Genomic DNA, 20,607 nt, shown 5'->3' with positions numbered 1-20,607 from the left:
TTTCATGGCTGAGTAATATTCCATTCTATATATGTACCACACTTTTTTATCCATTCCTCTGTTGGTGGACATTTAGATTGTTTACATGTCTTTCCTATTGTAAATAGTGCTGCAGTGAACATCGGGGTGCGTGTATCTTTTCAAATTATGATTTTCTCCGGATATATGCCTGGTTGTGGGATTGCTGGATCACATGGTAGTTTTATATTTAGTTTTGTTGTTGGTTTTGTTTTTTTATGCCTGCTTTGGGTCTTTGTTGCTATGTGCGGGCTTTCTCTAGTTGCGGCAAGGGGAGGCTACTCTTTGTTGTGATGCGCGGGCTACTCATTGCAGTGGCTTCTCTCGCTGTGGAGCACGAGCTCTAGGAGCACGGGCTTCAGTAATTGTGGCACACAGGCTCAGTAGTTGTGGCTTGTGGGCTCTAGAGCACAGGCTCAGTAGTTGTAGCACACGGGCTTAGTTGCTCCATGGCATGTGGGATCTTCCCGGACCAGGGCTTGAACCCATGTCCCCTACATTGGCAGGCGGGTTCTTAACCACTGCGCCACCAGGGAAGCCCTATATTTAGTTTTTTAAGGAACCTCCATACTGTTCTCCATAGTGGTTGTATCACTTTACATTCCCAGCAACAGTGTAGGAGTGTTCCCTTTCTTCACACCCTCTCCAGCATTTATTGTTTGTAGATTTTTTTGATGATGGCCATTCTGATTGGTGTGAGGTGATACCTCATTGTAGTTTCGATTTGCGTGTCTCTAATAATTAGTGATGTTGAGCAGCTTTTCATGTATGTGCTTCTTGGCCATCTGTATGTCTTCTTTGGAGAAATGTCTATTTAGGTCTTCTGCCCATTTTTGATTAGGTTGTTTGTTTTCAACACAATGATTTGATACATGTATATATTGCAAAATGATTGCCACAATAAGTCTAGTTAACATCTATTACCACACATAATTACAGATTTTTTTCTTGTGTTGAGAGCTTTTAAGATCTATTCTCTTAGCAACATTCAAACGTACAATACAGTATTATTAACTGTAGTCACCATGCTGTACCTTACACCCCCCTGACTTATTTTATAACTAAAAGAGTTCTTGTATTTTTGTTTACTACTTAACAGACATTTCCTCCCGAAAATGCCAGCATACATCTGCAGGAATGGGCTAGAATGCAATAAGAGAGTCCTAGTTAAAAATACTCCTCTCTTCCCAATTCTACCTCTTGCTTTGGGCCTTAATTCTCTTCTCTTAACATGAATTTTTTTCCCCTTTAACTCTGTGGATCTTTTTGCAAATGAACCCCTTCCGTGAAAAGCCAGCCCCACCTGCCCTTCAACGTTTGTAGATATGCTTAAGTTTTGCATTAGCCACACAAATTAGACTTTCCTACCATCTTCTACTACAGATATGTGTCATTGAGCTCTGACAGTGATATCATGGAAATCAAGACACCTCCTGACAAAATCTTGTGTTGAATATAGAATGATATATTTTGTTTAATACATTTATTTCTGCCCTTGTTTTCCAAAGATTTTGTTCCTTTCTGAGCTTCACTACATATTGAGAACAAAACTGGGTTAACTATATCTCATTACCAAACATATATTTATTTCTCTTTTGAATTATCTTATAATTTAAAATCAGGTTCCAGAATAAAGTGGGAGAATGAACTCCATTTTTACTTAAACTAATTCTTAATTATTAAAGTTTCCCAGAAATCTGTTTCAGAGATGAGCAGGAACTCTCAGGGCAGGAGGTGCTATAAAATTTTTAAATGAGTGGAAGAAAACAGAAGTTTGCATTAATCAGTGTGTGCTTAACTATCTGGTTTGCCTGTGGATATAAAAATGACAACAAGCCAGGTTATAATCAAGGATGAAACACGACACCCTTTTAACTGTGGACAGAGAGGAAATTAGTTGACCCCCCAGGACATACATTGCTTATTTTTGCAGTAAAGTTTCGTGAGATTCACTGAATACTTGGGCTCGGTTACTATCAACAAATATACAGCAAGGTCACCTTGGATAAGTACTTTGCTGTACTATTACTGCGTTCACAGGCATCCGCATGAGGACAGGGGAGAAGAGTTACACCCTGACATGACCCTGACAGGACAAGGCTGAAGTCACCCTGAAACTCAGTGCATCTAATATAGACCTGGAATGTATAAATTAATAATCTATGACTTGCTGGGCCAGTTTCTCACCGTCCCCATACTCTTCTCTTTCACTTCTCCATAATACTGAGCAGGATGTTCCTTGGGCCTGGAATGACCTTGGCCTTCCTCTTTATGCAGTGAATTCCAGCTCATCCTCCAAGGTCCATGGATTGCCACCTCTTCTATGAAGGCTTCAAACTCGGATGTACCCTCTTCTCAACTTTTGGATCAGGGTTCTTTTAGCTTTCTGAAATTTAATGCTTATCCCATGATGATATAATTGTTCATTATTTTATTCCAATTACAAGAATGAAAGCTCAAAGACAGCAGAGATCTTGTCTGTTTTGTTCATTGCTACATCTCCAGGACCTAGGAAAATGCCTCGCACAAAGGAGTTGGATAAATATTTTTTGAATGATTCATTTCTTAGTGTGTGGGCATGTTTGGGGGGTAAGGAAACACAATGAACCAAATAGGGTTATTATTTTCCATATGATTCAGTTAATTTATGAGAACAGACATAGGAACACATTACTATGACCAGTGGGATTGTAAAGAGGAAATAGACATTGAATTAGACCGAATACTTACATTAAATTTATAGAAGCTAATTAGCTATCATAGGCAAAGTGTGAAATGGTGACATAGTGAGTTTTAAATATATATTTGAGAAAAATAAGTATAGTGAACTGAGATTGTCCAGATTTATCAAAAGTGGCAGGCTCTTGAGGGAAGGATTGAAGTACAGGAAAGAAGAGATTTAGTATCAAGGAATGAAGGAGTGGTGATGGAGAAGGACATGTTTTGTGAGAAAAATGAGCAGACCGTTTATGAATGGAAATTCTGGACAATAAGTTTGAGAAGATGAGCCAGACCAAGACTCAGATATCAGCTACCAATTGTGTGACACTGAGGAAGAAAGACATCTAATCTCCATGAGTTGCAGTTTCCATATTTGTACATTGGTAATAATAGCTAGGTTTTGCTGTTTCACAAGGTTGGTGGGGATCAAATGAGTCAAGATGATTCTGACATAGGCAGACAAACATAAGCATTAAGAAATAGTAGGCTACAAATTGGAATATACATTATGGTTTAAATATTGGAAAAAATACTGGAAGGAAATTAACTGCACTTGCATGAGAATGATATGATTATGAGTGATCTTTCTCCCCCTAATTTTGTCTATATTCCATATCATTATCAAAGAACACATATTCATTAAAAATTCATTTCATTCAACAAATATTACCCTAGGTGCTGGGAAAGTAGGAGTGAATAAAAGAAATAAGATCTGAGCTCTCAAGTCGCTTAGATTTTAGTAGGCAGAGAGACACAGAACAATACAGATACATAAGATCACTTCAGATGATAAGCGCTGCGATGTTGGGGTAATGATGGAGAAGGATGTTGCTGGTAGAGGAGTGAGGGGAGGTCTCTACGAGAACAGCAGAGACTTGAGCAAAGACTTAAATGGTGAATAGGTGGCAGGACACAAATACCAAGTGGGGAAGAGTGCTGTAGGCAGTGGGTCAAGCCGCTGCAAAGGCCATAAGCAGAATGAACCGGATGTGTTCAAGGGACAGAAGGAGAGCCAGAGTGGCTGGAGCACAGTGAGCGAGGACAGTGGTGGAAAGTGAAAGTCACCAGATACACAAGGGCCAGATCGTGAAGGGCTTTTGAAACTGTGGTAAGGAAATTGGATTTTATTCTCAGACATTGGGGTATTTTAAGCAGAGAGATGAAATAATATGATTTACATTTTTTAACTAATAGTTTATATATGTATGTATAGACACATGTATATATGTATGTAAACACATAGTATATACATATAAGTATGTATGTACACATTTGGGCATATATATAATAAAATTTAACTGCTACGTGATAAAATGGACTCCATCGTGATTTCATGTCATGCCGTGATCTGCCAAGGTCTAATTAATAGGGAAAAAAATGAGGTCATTATATATATAACCATATGTGGTCTTTCTAGCAAAAGATATTTTAAAAGAGGAGACAGTTTGATATCACCTCCCCAAGCTTTTACTAGTTTGTTAGATAATTGGTAACGTATTTAAATAGGATTTATTGAGTTCTGCACTATGGGGTAAAGTTAAACTGTTGATTGGAAACACCAATATTCTGAATGTCAGTTCTGGTTCTCTGCTTACTTTGCTACATTATTTTCGTTTGCATTTTATTTCCTGAAAAGTATAAAGAAGCAGTGGTGCATATCAAAAATAGATATTAAGGAGAAAATGTGCACATGTGAAGCCGTGTAGATTTTGCTACAGAGTATTTGAAAATTATGATTTGTCCTTCTCTTCCTGGCAACACATTTATTTCTAAAAAATAATAGTGACCTGAGCGCTCTTGAGTGAACAGATCCACAGTAGAATGATCTTGGCAGGTAAAGAGGCACGTCAACTACTTTAAGTCCCCAAAGCTTCATCACTGACCTCATTATTCCTTTGGAGCACATTTCAAAATCTGTCCCCAGAAGTACACGGGCATAATGGAAGAGCCAGCCCTTTTCCTCCATCCTTTCAATGCCTGAAACAATAGATTTATGAAATACTGTGCACTTTCAATGTGGCCCAGAAAGTGGGTTATTCCTTTGTGAAAACACATATTGATGGAACTTTGATGTCAGTTTTGAAAAGTCCACTCTGCCTTCAGTGTCTGCTAAGGTAACTACTGATCTCAAACAGCTTGAAATCTGTTCCCATCTCCATAGAGAATGTTAATATCCACACAATCTTCTTTCTCTAGAACATAGGATGACCAGCATTAATGCTATCAGTGTCAGAGGGGGAGACTTCATCAACCTTACTCTTTCCCCTCTTTCCCTTTCCATCACAAACAAGGTTTTTTAAAAAGGTCTATCCAGGCTTTATCCTATCAAGGCCTTTGTTGTTTCTGAAAATGAATATCATTTCTCGAACACCCAGAAAGAAGCATCAGAAAGCAAAACCACTTTTGCAGTTCCTGCTGGAATAAAAGATATGACCCCTTTCCCTTACATTTCATTCTCAGAAATGATCCTTTCTGAAAAAAATTATACAATTTTCAAGCAGCTGTGATTTTTTTTTTTACCTCCTTTGATGTATTCAGCAATGCTCTTTCAACAGACATTTCATATAGAGTTTGTGTCAAGATCTTCAGGGAGATTCAGAAGAAATAGAAGATAACCTTCCAACCCTGCCCTTGGGTGGTTTAGAGTCTTGCATTAGGAAGGACAAATAGAACTGAAGTTACTTAATCCCTAGAGGTAATATGTTGTTTAAGAATTCAAGCTCTTCAGTCAGACAGCCCTGTGTTCAAATCCTGCCCTTCCCTTATCACTTTCTACCTGTGAGACACACTTATCTCCAGGAACCTCAGAAATTTCTGCAAAACAAATATAATATTAGCAATCAGGGAATTCCCTGGCTGTCCAGTGCTTAGGACTCCATGCTTCTGTTGCAGCGGACACAGGTTTGATCCCTGGTTGGGGAACTGAGATCCTGCAAGCCGTGCTGTGTGGCCAAAAAAAAAAAAAACCAATCATATTTTAGGATTTCTATGAAGATGAATGAAATAATGAATCATGGAAGTAGAGTACTTAGCATGGTGTCAGGGCCCCAAATTAGTACTTAAAAATCAGTAGCCACTATTTCTTGGTAAACATTGATAAAGAGAATAATTATTACTTCAAACACTTTTTTTAAGTGGCCTTTGATAATTATATTACAAACTTTTATTCACAAATTGTAAATATGGACTACGTTTTCATTTTTCCTTCATAGGCATTTTAAATTGCTGTGTGGCGTACAATGTTGGTCTCCTGGAAGCAAAGATATTTTCTGGTCCTTCAAGTGAACAGTTTGGCTATGCAGTGCAGCAGTTCATAAATCCAGAAGGCAACTGGTAAGAATAGTCTCTTCTTTATGACTTCAGTAAAAACACTAAATAAATTTAATATTTGACTACAATTGCTTGTTCAGATTGGTGCATGTATATGTTATTAATGGGTAGTCCTCAAATATCCTTAAATGAAGGATTTTTCTTTGGGAGTCGGTAACTCTCAGATTAATAACTGATGGGATGGCATAAAGGTACTTTTTTTAAACCTAGATAGAAACTTTTCTATAAATATTCCATAGTAAATTCATAATACCAGGTTTTGACCATTTGATGTTAGATAGATGGATAAATAGATTTGTCTTCCTTTCTTACTCTGTAAACTGGTATCCATTAGGCTTTGTAAATGCTCAGCTGGCTAGTGCTGCTGCTGGACCATTTCTAGGTGGTAGAATTGTTCCCTAAATTTTCTCCTTGAGCAAAGCTTTGTCTACTGGCTTCATTCTAAGTCAGCATTCCCTACTCCAGGTGACAAAGGGTCCTCACAAGCATTCATGCTCCCTTTTGCAGCAGAAGGCTCCAGACAGATCCTAGCTCAACTAGAACTCTTTCCAAAGAATAACTGGGCTGTTGTTGGCTTATCAAATAAGGGCTATAATTTATACCTGTCAACTAAAAAAATTATTCATACCCTAAAAGATGAGAGTTATGTTTTATCCGGTGGGAAATTTTAGGACTTCAAGCCCTGGAGGCCGCATCTCAAGTAACCCTGAGAGAACTGCTCCCAGGAGGCGAGGGGGCAGCCAGGATATATAAGAGTTTTGCAACAAAGAGCAGGTAGTCTGAATGTCAAAAGAAGGAAAAGAATAAAATATATAGGAATAAACCTATCTAAGGAGGCAAAAGACCTGTATGCAGAAAATTATAAGACACTGATGAAAGAAATTAAAGATGATACAAACAGATGGAGAGATATACCATGTTCTTGGATTGGAAAAATCAACATTGTGAACATGACTCTACTACCCAAAGCAATCTACAGATTCAATGCAATCCCTATCAAACTACCACTGGCATTTTTCACAGAACTAGAACAAAAAATTTCACAGTTTGTATGGAAACACAAAATGCCCCGAATAGCCAAAACAATCTTGAGAATGAAAAACGGAGCTGGAGGAATCAGGCTCCCTGACTTCCGACTATACTACAAAGCTACAGTAATCAAGACAGTGTGGTACTGGCACAAAAACAGAAAGACAGATCAATGGAACAGGATAGAAAGCCCAGAGATAAACCCACACACATATGGTCACCTTATCTTTTATAAAGGAGGCAGGAATGTACAGTGGAGAAAGGACAGCCTCTTCAATAAGTGGTGCTGGGAAAACTGGACAGCTACATGTAAAAGTATGAGATTAGATCACTCCCTAACACCATACACAAAAATAAGCTCAAAATGGATTAAAGACCTAAATGTAAGGCCAGAAACTATCAAACTCTTAGAGGAAAACATAAGCAGAACAATCTATGACATAAATCACAGCAAGATCCTTTTTGACCCACCTCCTAGAGAAATGGAAATAAAAACAAAAATAAACAAATGGGACCTAATGAAACTTAAAATCTTTTGCACAGCAAAGGAAACCATAAACAAGACCAAAAGACAACCCTCAGAATGGGAGAAAATATTTGCAAATGAAGAAACTGACAAAGGATTAATCTCCAAAATTTATAAGCAGCTCATGCAGCTCAATAACAAAAAAACAAACAACCCAATCCAAAAATGGGCAGAAGATCTAAATAGACACTTCTCCAAAGAAGATATACAGGTTGCCAACAAACACATGAAAGAATGCTCAACATCATTAATCATTAGAGAAATGCAAATCAAAACTACAATGAGATATCATCTCACACCAGTCAGAATGGCCATCATCAAAAAATCTACAAACAATAAATGCTGGAGAGGGTGTGGAGAAAAGGGAACACTCTTGCACTGCTGGTGGGAATGTCAATTGGTACAGCCACTATGGAGAACAGTATAGAGGTTCCTTAAAAAGCTACAAATGGAACTACCATACGACCCAGCAATCCCACTACTGGGCATATACCCTGAGAAAACCATAATTCAAAAAGAGTCATGTACCAAAATGTTCATTGCTGCTCTATTTACAGTAGCCAGGAGATGGAAGCAACCTAAGTGTCCATCATCAGATGAATGGATAAAGAAGATGTGGCACATATATACAATGGAATATTACTCAGGCATAGAAAGAAACGAAATTGAGTTAATTGTAGTGAGGTGGATGGACCTACAGTCTGTCATACAGAGTGAAGTAAGTCAGAAAGAGAAAGACAAATGCCGTATGCTAACACATATATATGGAATCTAAGGGGGAAAAAAAATGTCATGAAGAACCTAGGGGTAGGACGGGAGTAAAGAAGACACAGACCTACTAGAGAATGGACTTGAGGATATGGGGAGGGGGAAGGGTAAGCTGTGACAAAGCGAGAGAGTGGCATGGACATATATACACTACCAAACGTAAAATAGATAGCTAGTGGGAAGCAGCCGCATAGCACAGGGAGATCAGCTCGGTGCTCTGTGACCACCTAGAGGGGTGGGATAGGGAGGGTGGGAGGGTGGGAGACGCAAGAAGGAAGAGATATGGGAACATATGTATACGTATAACTGATTCACTTTGTTATAAAGCAGAAATTAACACACCATTGTAAAGCAATTATACTCCAATAAAGATGTAAAAAACTTAATTAAAAAAAAAGATTATTGTTAATTAAAGAAAGCCAGATATGTCAAGTTAAAGAATTTAGCGCTTTTCTATGTAGGGAAGATGCAAGAATCTGAACTCACTGAAATCATTCCTTTGATGTGCACCTCAGCTATCTGGGGCCAGTATCCTGTGTTTTCGTACCCTGAGTTTCCTCAGGGCTCACGGAAGGGAGTGGCTGCAGTCTGTTGGCTGCCAGATGGCAGGTGTTCTTTCCTTCCTGTGCCCTCAGGGCTCATCAGCTCATCATCGGCTGTGGCTGCAATGCTGATGACTGTGACATCCTTTGTTTACCCATATGGCAGGCAGTATTCCATCTTTCATACCCTTTTTCCTGTGTGAACTTATGTAAAAAATGGAATTCAAAGAAACACTTATCCACATTTTGAAGCGTACCTGTCTGTATGATGGGGAAGCAAAATGAAATTATCACTCATACGGGTAGTGTGTCACAGAAGACATCTTGGAGGAGGTGAATCATGAGGTGGGTCTTAAGAGTGGAGATGAACAGGTGGGAGAATATTGTGAACTCATTCCTGCTTCAGAGCTTCGGTGCACACGCTTTTCTCCTGGAAGGGACAGTCTTCCCAGGATTTTGTCTCTTATTTCTCAGTTTTGCTCAAATGCCTCTTGCTCAGAGAGAACTTTCAGAGCCAGCCTGTCTGAATTAGCACTTCACAACACCTCCCAGTCACCCTCTAGCCTTTTATGTTGGTTTTTTTTCTAAATAGCAGTTAGTACTATCTGAAATTATCTTTATATGTTTGTGTGCTCATTATGCATCTTCTGCTCTGTCTCCGAGGATAGGGACGTTGCTTTGTGCACTGGTACGTGCTCAGAACCCAGAGTGTCACCTGGCATCGAGTAGAGGGGTCACTAACTACTTGTTGAATTACTGAATGAAAGCCCTAGTCCCCACTGATTCACCCGAGGTAGTCTACAAAGTGATCTCTAGCAGACAGACTTACGTAGGCGCTGGACAAGACCTTCAGACGCACTCTCATGGTCCACTTCATAAGTGTGGCCTTGCTGAGGACAACCTGGCATTAAACTTGAGGTTATTCTTTTTAAGTAACAGTTTTTCTGGGACAGAGAAAGAGGCACCATTAGCAATAGATGCTGATAGGGCTGATAAGTCTGTCAAGGATTGTAGGCAACTCAAGCACTGGCCACACTGCAGGTTGGAAGTTAAGACCAAAAGGGACAAAGTTGACAGGAACCTAGCAGGCAGAGTCCTGGCAAAGTGAGCCATATCTCCTTTCTCTTTCCAGGACTCCCTCTAAGCACACAAAGTGTTGCTAAAAGACAAATATGTTAACTGTTTATGGTGAGATTCTGGTGCTGATGGTGTTATGTCAAGACCGGGGACACCAGGCATTTCTAAATCCAGCCTTGACCTTCTCATGACATTCTGGAAAGATATATAAACACAAGACAATGGTTAGTGGCCAACAAGGTAGCACTCTACTATTGGCTGGGCTGGTGATTTTAGCTCCACTATAGAGCTTTCTGGTTAGATGTAGTATGAGGCTTACTGAGGCCTTCCTTCCCTCAAGCCTCCGTATAACCACCAGCTGGTATGTGCATACCCCACCCCCAGGAAGAAGAGAAGGGAGCATCTTACCTGAGGGCTACAGCCTGTGAAGGTGTGAAGCAGAAGGGAAAGAGAACAGAACTTGGCCTGGCATGCCAGCCTGGGTCCCTCACGGATCTGGCCTTGTAACATCCAAGTCACGGACATGATTTTCTAACGCACCACAGGCTGGATGCTATGTGAGGTGCAGGAAGTACAAAACAGAGACCTTGACTTGAAGGCACGTGGAGTCGAGTCAGTGAGGAAGATGGATGTGCAGAGCAGGCAGTCGTGAATAGCGCCAGAGGCATAAGTGCCAACCCCACAGTCAACAGCATGTGTGCCTTTAGTGTCACTTGCTATATTAACTTCCTATTAAAAGCTCCTTTTCTGAAAATGAAGCTAAATTTTCTGAAGATCTAGCTTTCTAAAGAAGCTAAATTCTTTAACTTGACATATCTGGTTTTCTTTAATGAACAGTCACCTTTGGCATTCAGACTACCTGCCTTTGTTGCAAAACTCTTATATATCCTGGCTCCCCCCTCGCCTCCTGGGAGCAGTTCTCTCAGGGTTACTTGAGATGCGGCCTCCAGGGCTTGAAGTCCTAAAATTTCCCACCGGATAAAACAGAACTCTCATTTTTTAGCGTGTGAATAATTTTTTTAGTTGACAGGTATAAATTATAGCCCTTATTTGATAAGCCAACAACAGCCCAGTTATTCTTTGGAAAGAGTTCTAGTTGAGCTAGGATCTGTCTGGAGGCTTCTGCTGCAAAAGGGAGCATGAATGCTTATGAGGACCCTTTGTCACCTGCAGTAGGGAACGCTGACTTAGAATGAAGCCAGTAGACAGAAACCAAGGCCTGGGACACTAAAGGGACAGGGTTCCGTCCTGACCTCTCTCGCTAGCTAGCCCTGCCAAGGTGCCTTGCTTAAAGGGCAGGGATGAGCACGATCCAGGTGAGTGGGCTTTCCCGCTCCAGTGCTGGGGTGGCCGTGGGTAGGTCCAGCAGCGTTCACAATCCTGCGGCTCAAGGAACATAACACGAAACTTGGAATCCAGAGTTGCCTGTTTGCTTTGACAATTGGCACCGTGCCCTTCCCCACTCCTAATTTATGACAATTGCACAGACATTATGGGAGTAGCAGATGTGGGAAAGACTGTTTAAACATTAACTTTTCTTCTGATACTAATCAAGTTAACCTCGGGCACAGAAAGTGATTTTACTATGAATTTCTTTAATAAACTGTGAGTGTTTTTCCCTTAGACTTTATATACGTAGTACACACTTACACACACATCCCTTTATTTTTTTTACTCCCTACTGCCTGTTGTGAAGCTGCTGTCTTGGCCGTGTTTTCCTCTGATCGCTTGGACTTTCTTTACAATCTGTCTTGTTGAGCCCCGACTCTATCTTTCAGCCCTTTCCTGCCTTCTGACAACTCGTTTAGAGCTCTAGTCTGAGTTTTCTTAAATCACACTCCACTATTTTTAAAGTACAACTTTAGCTGTTCCATATGTCCCATTTTTCTAAGAATTTATAGGCATATTTTGCACTGGGATCTACAAGATTTTAACAAAATAATCTTGACTCCTTTGCTAGTTTTATTTATTATACTTTTATTACACTGTGGACTTTTATTCTAAAAACAGTAGTAATACGGCTTTGCAAATTCTTGAAACTTTCTCATGGTCTCCCATGAGCTGGATGACTTTAAGAGCAAGATTACCTCACAAATAGAGCACCAGAGCACTCTACCTGTGTGGAAGCTGTGGTCTCTTCTCCCCTGAGTGAGACCCACAGAGGGTCATTCCGCTTTGGAGCCCTCGCTTTATACACAGGATGTCCGAATGTAGGTGATGCAATCCTTATCACGAACAGTTACACAAAGGATCGTGATATGGTTAAAGTCATTTCCTGGAATCTTGTGGTGATATGCACTCTTTCTGTTTGTCTCATCTGAGGGCCTGTCCCAAGAACAGTTTGAGCTCATTATATGACTCAAAAACCTTAGGACACTGTAATCGCTTGTGTGACGAGGACTGTCTGGGAATTGAGGGTATTTCCAGTTGTAGACATGTATTTTCTTGTTCTATTGAGGACCAGTGCATGCTTGTTCTTTAAGAGGAGAAATATAATGAACAAGTGTCATAGCCAAAAAAAAAAACCTTCCATCTATATATAGTATAGCTTTTACTTTTTATAAATTTATTTATTTATTTAATTTATTTTGGCTGCATTGGGTCCTCATTGCTGCACATGGGCTTCCTCTAGATGCGTTGAGCGGGGGCTACTCTTTGTTGAGGTGCATGGGCTTCTCATTGCGGTGGCTTCTCTTGTTGCGGAGCGGGCTCAGTAGTTGTGGCTCATGGGCTCTAGAGCGCAGGCTCAGTAGTTGTGGCACACGGGCTTAGTTGCTCCACGACACATGGGATCTTCCTGGACCAGGGCTCGAACCCATGTCCCCTGCATCGGCAGGTGGATTCTTAACCACTGAGCCATGAGGGAAGTCCCCATTTTTACTTTTTAATTAAGAAAAATTGTAGTAAAGCATTATGTGTGTTACAAATATAACAGACTGTACAAAATATCTCTTGTAGAGAATTTTAGATAAATAATAAAGAAGTAACATTCAATTCTGCAACAGACATCAAAGATTATGTTGTATAGTACATTGGTAATACCAATACTGGTAAGTTCTTTGCCAAACACCTAATACTCATGATGAATCTTTAAGAGCTTTGTCAAATAATTACCCATTTTACAAATGAGAGGAGAGGAGTGAGACTTAGAAAGCTTTATTAGTTCGCCTAAGTTTACAGAGCTAAGAAGTAATAAGCATAGGGTAGATGAATGCAAACAGAGGTAAGGTGTTCCAAGTGGACATATTTTTATAAGCAACCAGGGAAGAAAGTGGCAGAATGTAATTGGCATTTATAAATAATATTTAAATATAATTTTCATATAAACTTTATAAAGTAAGATAAACTTCATTTAGCATTTTGAATGAAAAATTGTTACAGAAAAGGGTTGCCTGGGATGACAGTTCCCATCTGTCTTTTCATTCTCTCATAGACAGGGATTTGTCATATAGGTCAAGAGCCAGAACAGAAGGGTTTTACCCTCAACTTCCCCATCACTAGCTGGGTGACTTTGGGAAAGTCACACAACCTCTCTAGAGCACAAAGAAAATGCCATCCTGACCAAACCAGAAGTTTTTAGCACCTTGTAAGAGAATAAAACACTTCAAAAACTAAACTACTGTGCACATATGAGGTACTCTCATTAGCTCCTTGTAAAAATATACAGGAGGAAAATCAGGATTTTAAATAACTAGTTCCTCCCCACCTCCCCCCACTGCCTCATCCTCAGCCATTTCTCATCTGTCACTTTAGCTTTGGTCCATTTCTTCTTCTTCTTGGCCAAGGATGCTATTCTGATCCCTTTTCCAAAATAATCATGTCTTCGTCTTTCATTATGTAGCCTTTAAATGTTAGCCAATATCCTCCTTTATGTCTCTTTCCAAAGGTAAAATTCTCTTGACAGGTTTTCCTGGTAGTGCCATTTAACATGCTTACGTTGCTTATTCACAAGGTTTGCTTTTATTTTAAATCCATGACATATATATTCCTTTCTGTTCTTCCATTACATTTTAGTTATTTTCACCAACTTCTAACTTAGTCATATTTTTGATTCCGCAAAGGCATTAGAAGTCTGACTGTAATATATCCTTGCAGTTTTAAGTTTAAAAAACTTACTGTTAACATTTTTATAACTAATTATTATGCTATTGTCATGTACTTAAACCAACACTATTAATATAGGTATACAAAGTGGCGTGTTTCCTATCAACAATGACTTTCCCTTGGCTGGCAGTAGGGGCAGGGTAAGTAGGGAACCAAGTACCTTTTAGACCCCCATGGACCACTCTAGTTGAGTTGATTCTAGTTGATTCACCTACCTTTGTCACATCATAGTTGTTAATTTTTTTCCACTAAGTTAAGGTTATCTTTATAGCTAAATTTTTTAAATGGTTTGCATTATAGTAGAAAGGGCACTTGAAATGTTCCCTGCTCTGGACACAAATTTGTATGCCCATCTTTTGTGACTTGCATGTGGAATAGATCTGCTGCTCCGGAGTATCTGGAGACCTTCAGTGATCTGTGGAAATCCTCTGTGCCTCACCAGCTAGTCTTATCATTTTAAGCTTTCCTCTGTGTTAATGCCTGAATGTCTGTTTTTAGAATGAGTTCATTCACGATGGTGCTGGGACTCACACACACACACACACACACACCTTCCTGGCGGCTACTTGTCTGAAACTTTTCCATCCATCAACTCCGTCCGAAGAAGGATCTGGTCAATGCTAAGTGGCACAGGTGGAACCTATTTGTTAATTTACTTAGGGCCCAGGTAACAGGACAACAGTGAGTAGCTCTCCTGGAAGAGTTCTAAGTCAGCTTAATACGGCAGAAAGAATTGGAGGTTTGCAGTGAAAGGGCAGATCTAGACTTTGCTGCTCATCAGACAGAGTCAGTTTCTTTATATGAAAACAGGAGTAGTCATAATATTTGATCTCACAGAGTATTTATAAGGATCAAAGAAGATCCTTATAAAATAAAGGATAAAATGTGCTTTATAAAGTGTAAAGTAGTTTACAAATATGGTTGCTTTTCCAGTTCTTAGCATTGATAGCCATCTGCCGAAGCACCTATTTAAAAGGTACTATCTCATGGGCTTTGACTTATAAAAATGTGTGACCTTAAAAGCATTCCTTTCCTCCCCGCCGGGGCACAAGAATGTGGAATTTATACCATCACAAGACTTTAAATGGACTATTTTGGCTTTTGAGTTTAACTTCAGGAAAACTGCATGTTGGATGAGTCAACGTAACAGAATCAGTTTTTATGGATTCAATTGCTTCCAGTGCAAAAGCTAATTTCCAGGATTTTTGTGAGACAGAACAGTAGGCTTAAGATGTTCTAGCAGTAATGAAGTCGGTGGACTTCGCACTGGGGAACTGAAAGACCTTGAGAGTGTAGCCGTCCCACTGTTTGAGGAAGTGATCTGGCGGCCACAGAAGTCTGAGGCAGCATGATGAGGCCAGGAGACTGAAACTGCCTTTCAACGTATGCCAAAGAGTTTAGCTATTAAATTTATAATTGCAGTGTTTCCCAGCCAAGAGCTGAAAATGAACTCTCTTACCCATCTTCTCCCTTCCTAGAGATGTGAAGTCTTACAGGTGAATTCTTCCCATCACCAGCTCCTTTTATGTTCCAAGCAGGTAGCCATATGGAACTCAGCGGACTCCTTGTGTTGTCAATGGCCTGGAATGAAATATAAGGAATAGTATTTATATTTATAAGCTGTAGGCTTTGAAATTTCTCATCTTAATGTGGGTATTATATGTAGTAAGCTTCTAATGGCAAACAAAATACCACCATGGATGGCTGATAGACATCGCCAACTGAAAACACCTCCTCCTGACCTTCTGAGCTTCCCTTGCCTCAAAATCTTGCTCTACTGACCGTATCCCCCTTATCTGATGATGGCCGCTCGGTTGCTTTTAGTTCTAGCTGAAAACCTTGGGGTCATCCTTTGAGTTTTTTTTTTTATTATTATTCAAACACTAACCTCTCAAGAAATCCTGCTGGCCCTACCTTCAAAATATATCTGAAATAAGGACACTTGTCACCACCTTCCCTTCTGCCAGCCCCGTAGGAGCCTGGCATCACCTCTTGCCTGTATTATCCCAGGTGCCTTCTAAGTGCTTCACCTGTTCTGCCTTTACCCCCATGCAATCATTCTCAACAGAGAAGCCTTCAGAATCCTTCTGAAATATGTCAGATCATACCACTACTGTGCTCAGAACACTCCAATGACTTTCTTTCTCATAGTTCACTCAGAGGGAAAACTGAGTCCTTATGATTTCATACAAGGCTCTGCAAGATCTGGGCCCATTACCAGCATGACCTCATCTCTTACAATTTCCCCCTTGTGCATTCTGGTCCAGCCACAGGGCTTTTGCACTTGCTGTTCCCATAGCCAGGACTATTCCTGGCTCTTACGGTTTTACTCCTTTCCCTCCATCTACTCTTTACTTAAATGTCACCTCAGTGAGGCCTTCCCTGGCCCTCCTAATAAAGATTATAACACCCTCCACCTCACGCTCCTAACTTTATCCTCCTCACTTTTCCCACAAAGCACTGATCACTATCACCATATGTTTTACTTACTTATTACACTTATTGTCTGTCTTTTCCCACTAGAATGTAGCCTCTGTGAGGCCATAAATTTTTGACTGACTTACTCTCTAATATCTCCCCAGTGCCTAGAATTGAGTCTGGCACACAGTTGGCCTGGCCACCAGGTACAGCGTCACAGGTTGTATACTGCACAAGGCCAGGGCACACCATGCATGTGGGAATGGTACCTGCTAGAGCTGTGCGACATGTCAGCCCCCTAAGATCTTAAAAAACATTTATTGAATCAAATAAAACAAGCTTTGCCCTAGTCAATATTTTTAAGTGCACCTCTGTCCATAATCTCTGGAAAAGTCTCTAGTATCGAAGGAACGCTTGGAGAGTTTAGAAAAGCACAGACCAAAGGAAGATATTTATAACAGCCCCCGGATTGTGGGTTTAAAACTACCTACACCACCGTAAATACTGTTTACTAACTAAACAAAGTATTTTGAATTCCACTGGAGGTGGGCAGATTGGCTATGTTTTGGAACTCTATATAATCACTATTTTCCCACAAGATAATTGAACAGTAAGTGTTATTTTAGTAGTCTTGGAAGAATTCCCAGTTTCACTGTAGGAAAAGAGGAGTTTATATCTTGGGATTTTGTTTTGTTTTGAGAATCAGCACGCACGACGGTTCACGCAGCTCTTTGTCTGGTTGTGATTAAATTAAATCCATAACTTCAAAGAGGCTTTGCCACATTTCAGCAGGGTTTACCTACCAACGTATCCTATTCCAAACCTTTATAACATTCTCTCCTGGCATGTTTCTTCCTGCTACAGCTGATTACATAAAATTTTATAGAGAAATATATCTGCCTCCCTCATCTTTCTGTCTGATTAATTTGAGAATGTCACAGTTCCCTCGGAGTAACCATGGGTGATGTCATAGCCTTTCCTTGTGAGGGTGAGTTGTCAGGAACAAGGATTTCACTAGGTGCAAGAGAGGAGGAGAATCTCCTGGAAACACTGCCAATAAAGGAGGTGAGCAATGGTTTTACAAACATTCTCTGTAGTCACTAGTATGACCTGTGACTTCCTAATGTGGTTCACAGTGTTTAAAGAATGAATCATACACGATGAGGATATCCTTGCTGTTCTTCAGCAGTCACCAAAATGGTCTGGTTGCCGCTGTCCTCCATTGTTTTGGGTTAAGAGTTCAACGTGGCATAACGCTGCCAGAGATTTATGTGTTCTGTGTGAGAATCTCAGGTCCTTTCATAAATTCCTTGTTGAGGGGCACACAGCTGCACAGATGCTTGCCTTCTCTTCTTCCTGTCTGATGAATGGGGTCGGGGTGGGGGTAACTTTCACGGTGGTGGTGGAGATGTCATCATCTCCCAGAGCCTCGAGGTTGTCAAATCATGAATTCTGGGAGGGGATAGGAGGGGGTGGGGGGAGAGGGTCCAGGGAATGTCGATAGGAAACAGCAAGTGGGCTTTTGAGCTTTCTCACTGAGAAAACAGGTAGCTAGTGATGCAGCTTTACTGCTGGAGGCTCTGAGGAACAAAATGGTTCAATTTTAGGTGAGAAACACTAAACTTTTGTTTCTCAGTGTGTTTCTGTGGAATATGCTGAGGGTGGGTAGGAAAGGTGCACAGTAGAAGCCGCGCAAATGGCCACATTTGGGACCATCTGAACATACGCTGCTCTTCCCTGTCTGTAAACAGTACGACCCCCATCTCAGTAGGTGTGGCCTGACCCTCAAGTTCCAGTTCCTACTCCTTGATGATTCTGGAGCCCAACCCATCTGTTCAGACAGTTTTCCCAACCCGGGCCCTTTGCCAGGCCTTCTTGCCACTAATAGGAAAGAGAATAAATAGCCTAAGGGTCAAGAGCTTGGGCGTCAGAATCAGTTATGCTTGGCTCTCACGACCGAGGTGAATATGAGTAAGTTGCTCACCTCTCTGTGTCTCAGCGATTCTGTATGGAAAATGGAGATAACATAATCTCAGACTTGTTTTGCACAGGAAGTTAATAATGTTCAGAAAGACTCTCATTCAGTACCAGCTGTTGTAAGATTTGCTGTAATTAATATCAATTCCCAGCATGTAAAGGGGCAAAGCCACACTTCCTATTATAGTTTCTTGCTATCAGGTGCCATGTTGTTCCCTACAGACTCCTCAGTCAGATTTTGTTTAAAAAATAAAGACACAAGTTAGACGCATCATGGATATGTGGAGACTGAATCAGGAACAGCAGCCAGAGCAGTGACCATATAATGCTTTCCTCTCAACTTGGTGGAGTTTTTTCACCTCTTGTTGTTTGTCTGTTTTTTCTTCAATTTGGACAGAAAGAAATGCTCCTCAATAAAAACAGAACTAAAAATTTTCTACTCAACTTTTCCTCAAGTAAGAGAATTCTCTTAGGTAATAATGTAGAATCAACACAACATTGTAAATCAACTATACTCCAATAAAAATTTTTTAAAAATAATGTAGAATCATCCATTCGTTTGTTCACTTGTGTTTTCATTCATTTGTTCAACACCTAGTCACTCAGTGCTATAGTCTCAATTCCTAGTCCCCATGGACTTTTCCTCTCTAGGGGGGATTTAATCAGGAGGCAAGCACTTCCAGGGTAACGTGATGAAAACTGGGACAGGGAAAGCTCAGAGGCTATGAAAGTCTTCAGGAAATCCACCTTGCTCAAATGTGGAAGAACCAGGTGACTTCCTGGAAGAAGTGGTTGTCTAATGAGAGACATAACTAATGAGCAGAATTTCCCAGGCAGGGAACAGCATGTGTGAAGGTTTAGAAGCAAGAAGAACTCAGCTCCTCCACCAGATCAGAGTCTAATGACTAAAATACAGAATTTCAGGAATGTACCAGGAGAAAACAGGACTGGAAAAGTAAGCAAGGGCCAGATTATCTCTTTCTTTCTTTATTAAAGAAATTTTTATTGATGTATAGTTAATTTATAATGTTAGTTTCAGGTGTACAGCTAAGTGATTAAATACATATATGTGTGTGTGTGTGTGTGTGTGTGTGTATATGTGTATGTATATTCTTTTTCAGTCTCTTTCTTTCTTAAATTTTAAGATGTATCCTGCACACAAAGATCAGAGGTAATACTGTGTATTTCCACTATGGAATGAAGACCAGAGATTTGTACAAATGGAGAAAAATCGAGATGCTGGAAGATAATTTTTTTTTTTTTTGCGGTACGCGGGCCTCTCACTGCAGTGGCCTCTCCCGTTGCGGAGCACAGGCTCCAGAAACGCAGGCTCAGCAGCCATGGCTCACGGGCCCAGCCGCTCCGCAGCACGTGGGATCCTCCCACACCAGGGCACGAACCCGTGTCCCCTGCATCGGCAGGCAGACTCTCAACCACTGCGCCACCAGGGAAGCCCTGGAAGATAGTTTTTACAATACAGAGTCTTCATAAGTTTCCTAACTTCCTCCGAGTTGTCATGAATTTGAAGAACATCAGATATGTTCAAACATGCACCTCAAATCCTGCTCTATGATTCTCTCCCTCCATTAAAGTGAATATTGGGACTTACTAATAGCCAATATTTCAATCCTATTTCTATTTGTGTTTCAGGTATACAGATTGTGGTTCACAATTTTTAAAGGTTATGTTCCATTTATAGTTATTATAAAATATTGACTATATTCCCTGTGTTGTACTATATATCCTTAATAGCTTATTTATTTATACATAGTAATTTGTGCCTCTTAATCCTCTACCCCTATATTGCCCCTCTTCCCTTCCCTCTCTGCACTGGTAACCACTAGTTTGTTCTCTGTATCTGTGAGTCTGTTTCCTTTTTGTTGTATTCACAAGTGTGTCTTACTTTTTAGAGTCCACATAGAAGTGATATCATACAGTATTTGTCTTTCTCTGTCTGACTTATTTCACTAAGCATAATACCCTCCAAGTTCATTCATGTTGTTGCAAATGGCAAAATTTCATTCATTTTTTATGGCTAAATAGTATTCTAGTGTGTGTGTGTGTGTGTGTGTGTGTGTGTGTGTGTGTGTGTGTGTG

At 40.3% G+C, this 20,607-nt stretch overlaps 1 protein-coding gene across 1 annotated transcript in view; it reads left to right on the top strand.

Annotated features, from left to right (window-relative positions):
• ITGA2 (integrin subunit alpha 2) overlaps positions 1–20,607 on the top strand; it is a 106,983-nt gene that overhangs the window by 19,251 nt on the left and 67,125 nt on the right. Inside the window, exon 2 of the mRNA XM_027101133.1 lies at positions 5,952–6,072. Coding sequence (XP_026956934.1) covers positions 5,952–6,072 — 121 coding nt within the window. The remainder of the gene's footprint in view (positions 1–5,951; positions 6,073–20,607) is intronic.

This window comes from Aethalodelphis obliquidens, unplaced genomic scaffold, assembly GCF_003676395.1.
Source record: "Aethalodelphis obliquidens isolate GAN/ISIS:26980383/991018 unplaced genomic scaffold, ASM367639v1 scaffold4, whole genome shotgun sequence".
NCBI lineage: Eukaryota > Metazoa > Chordata > Mammalia > Artiodactyla > Delphinidae > Aethalodelphis > Aethalodelphis obliquidens.
Note: the sequence above shows the minus strand (reverse complement) of the source record. Positions and strands in the feature narration are given on the sequence as shown.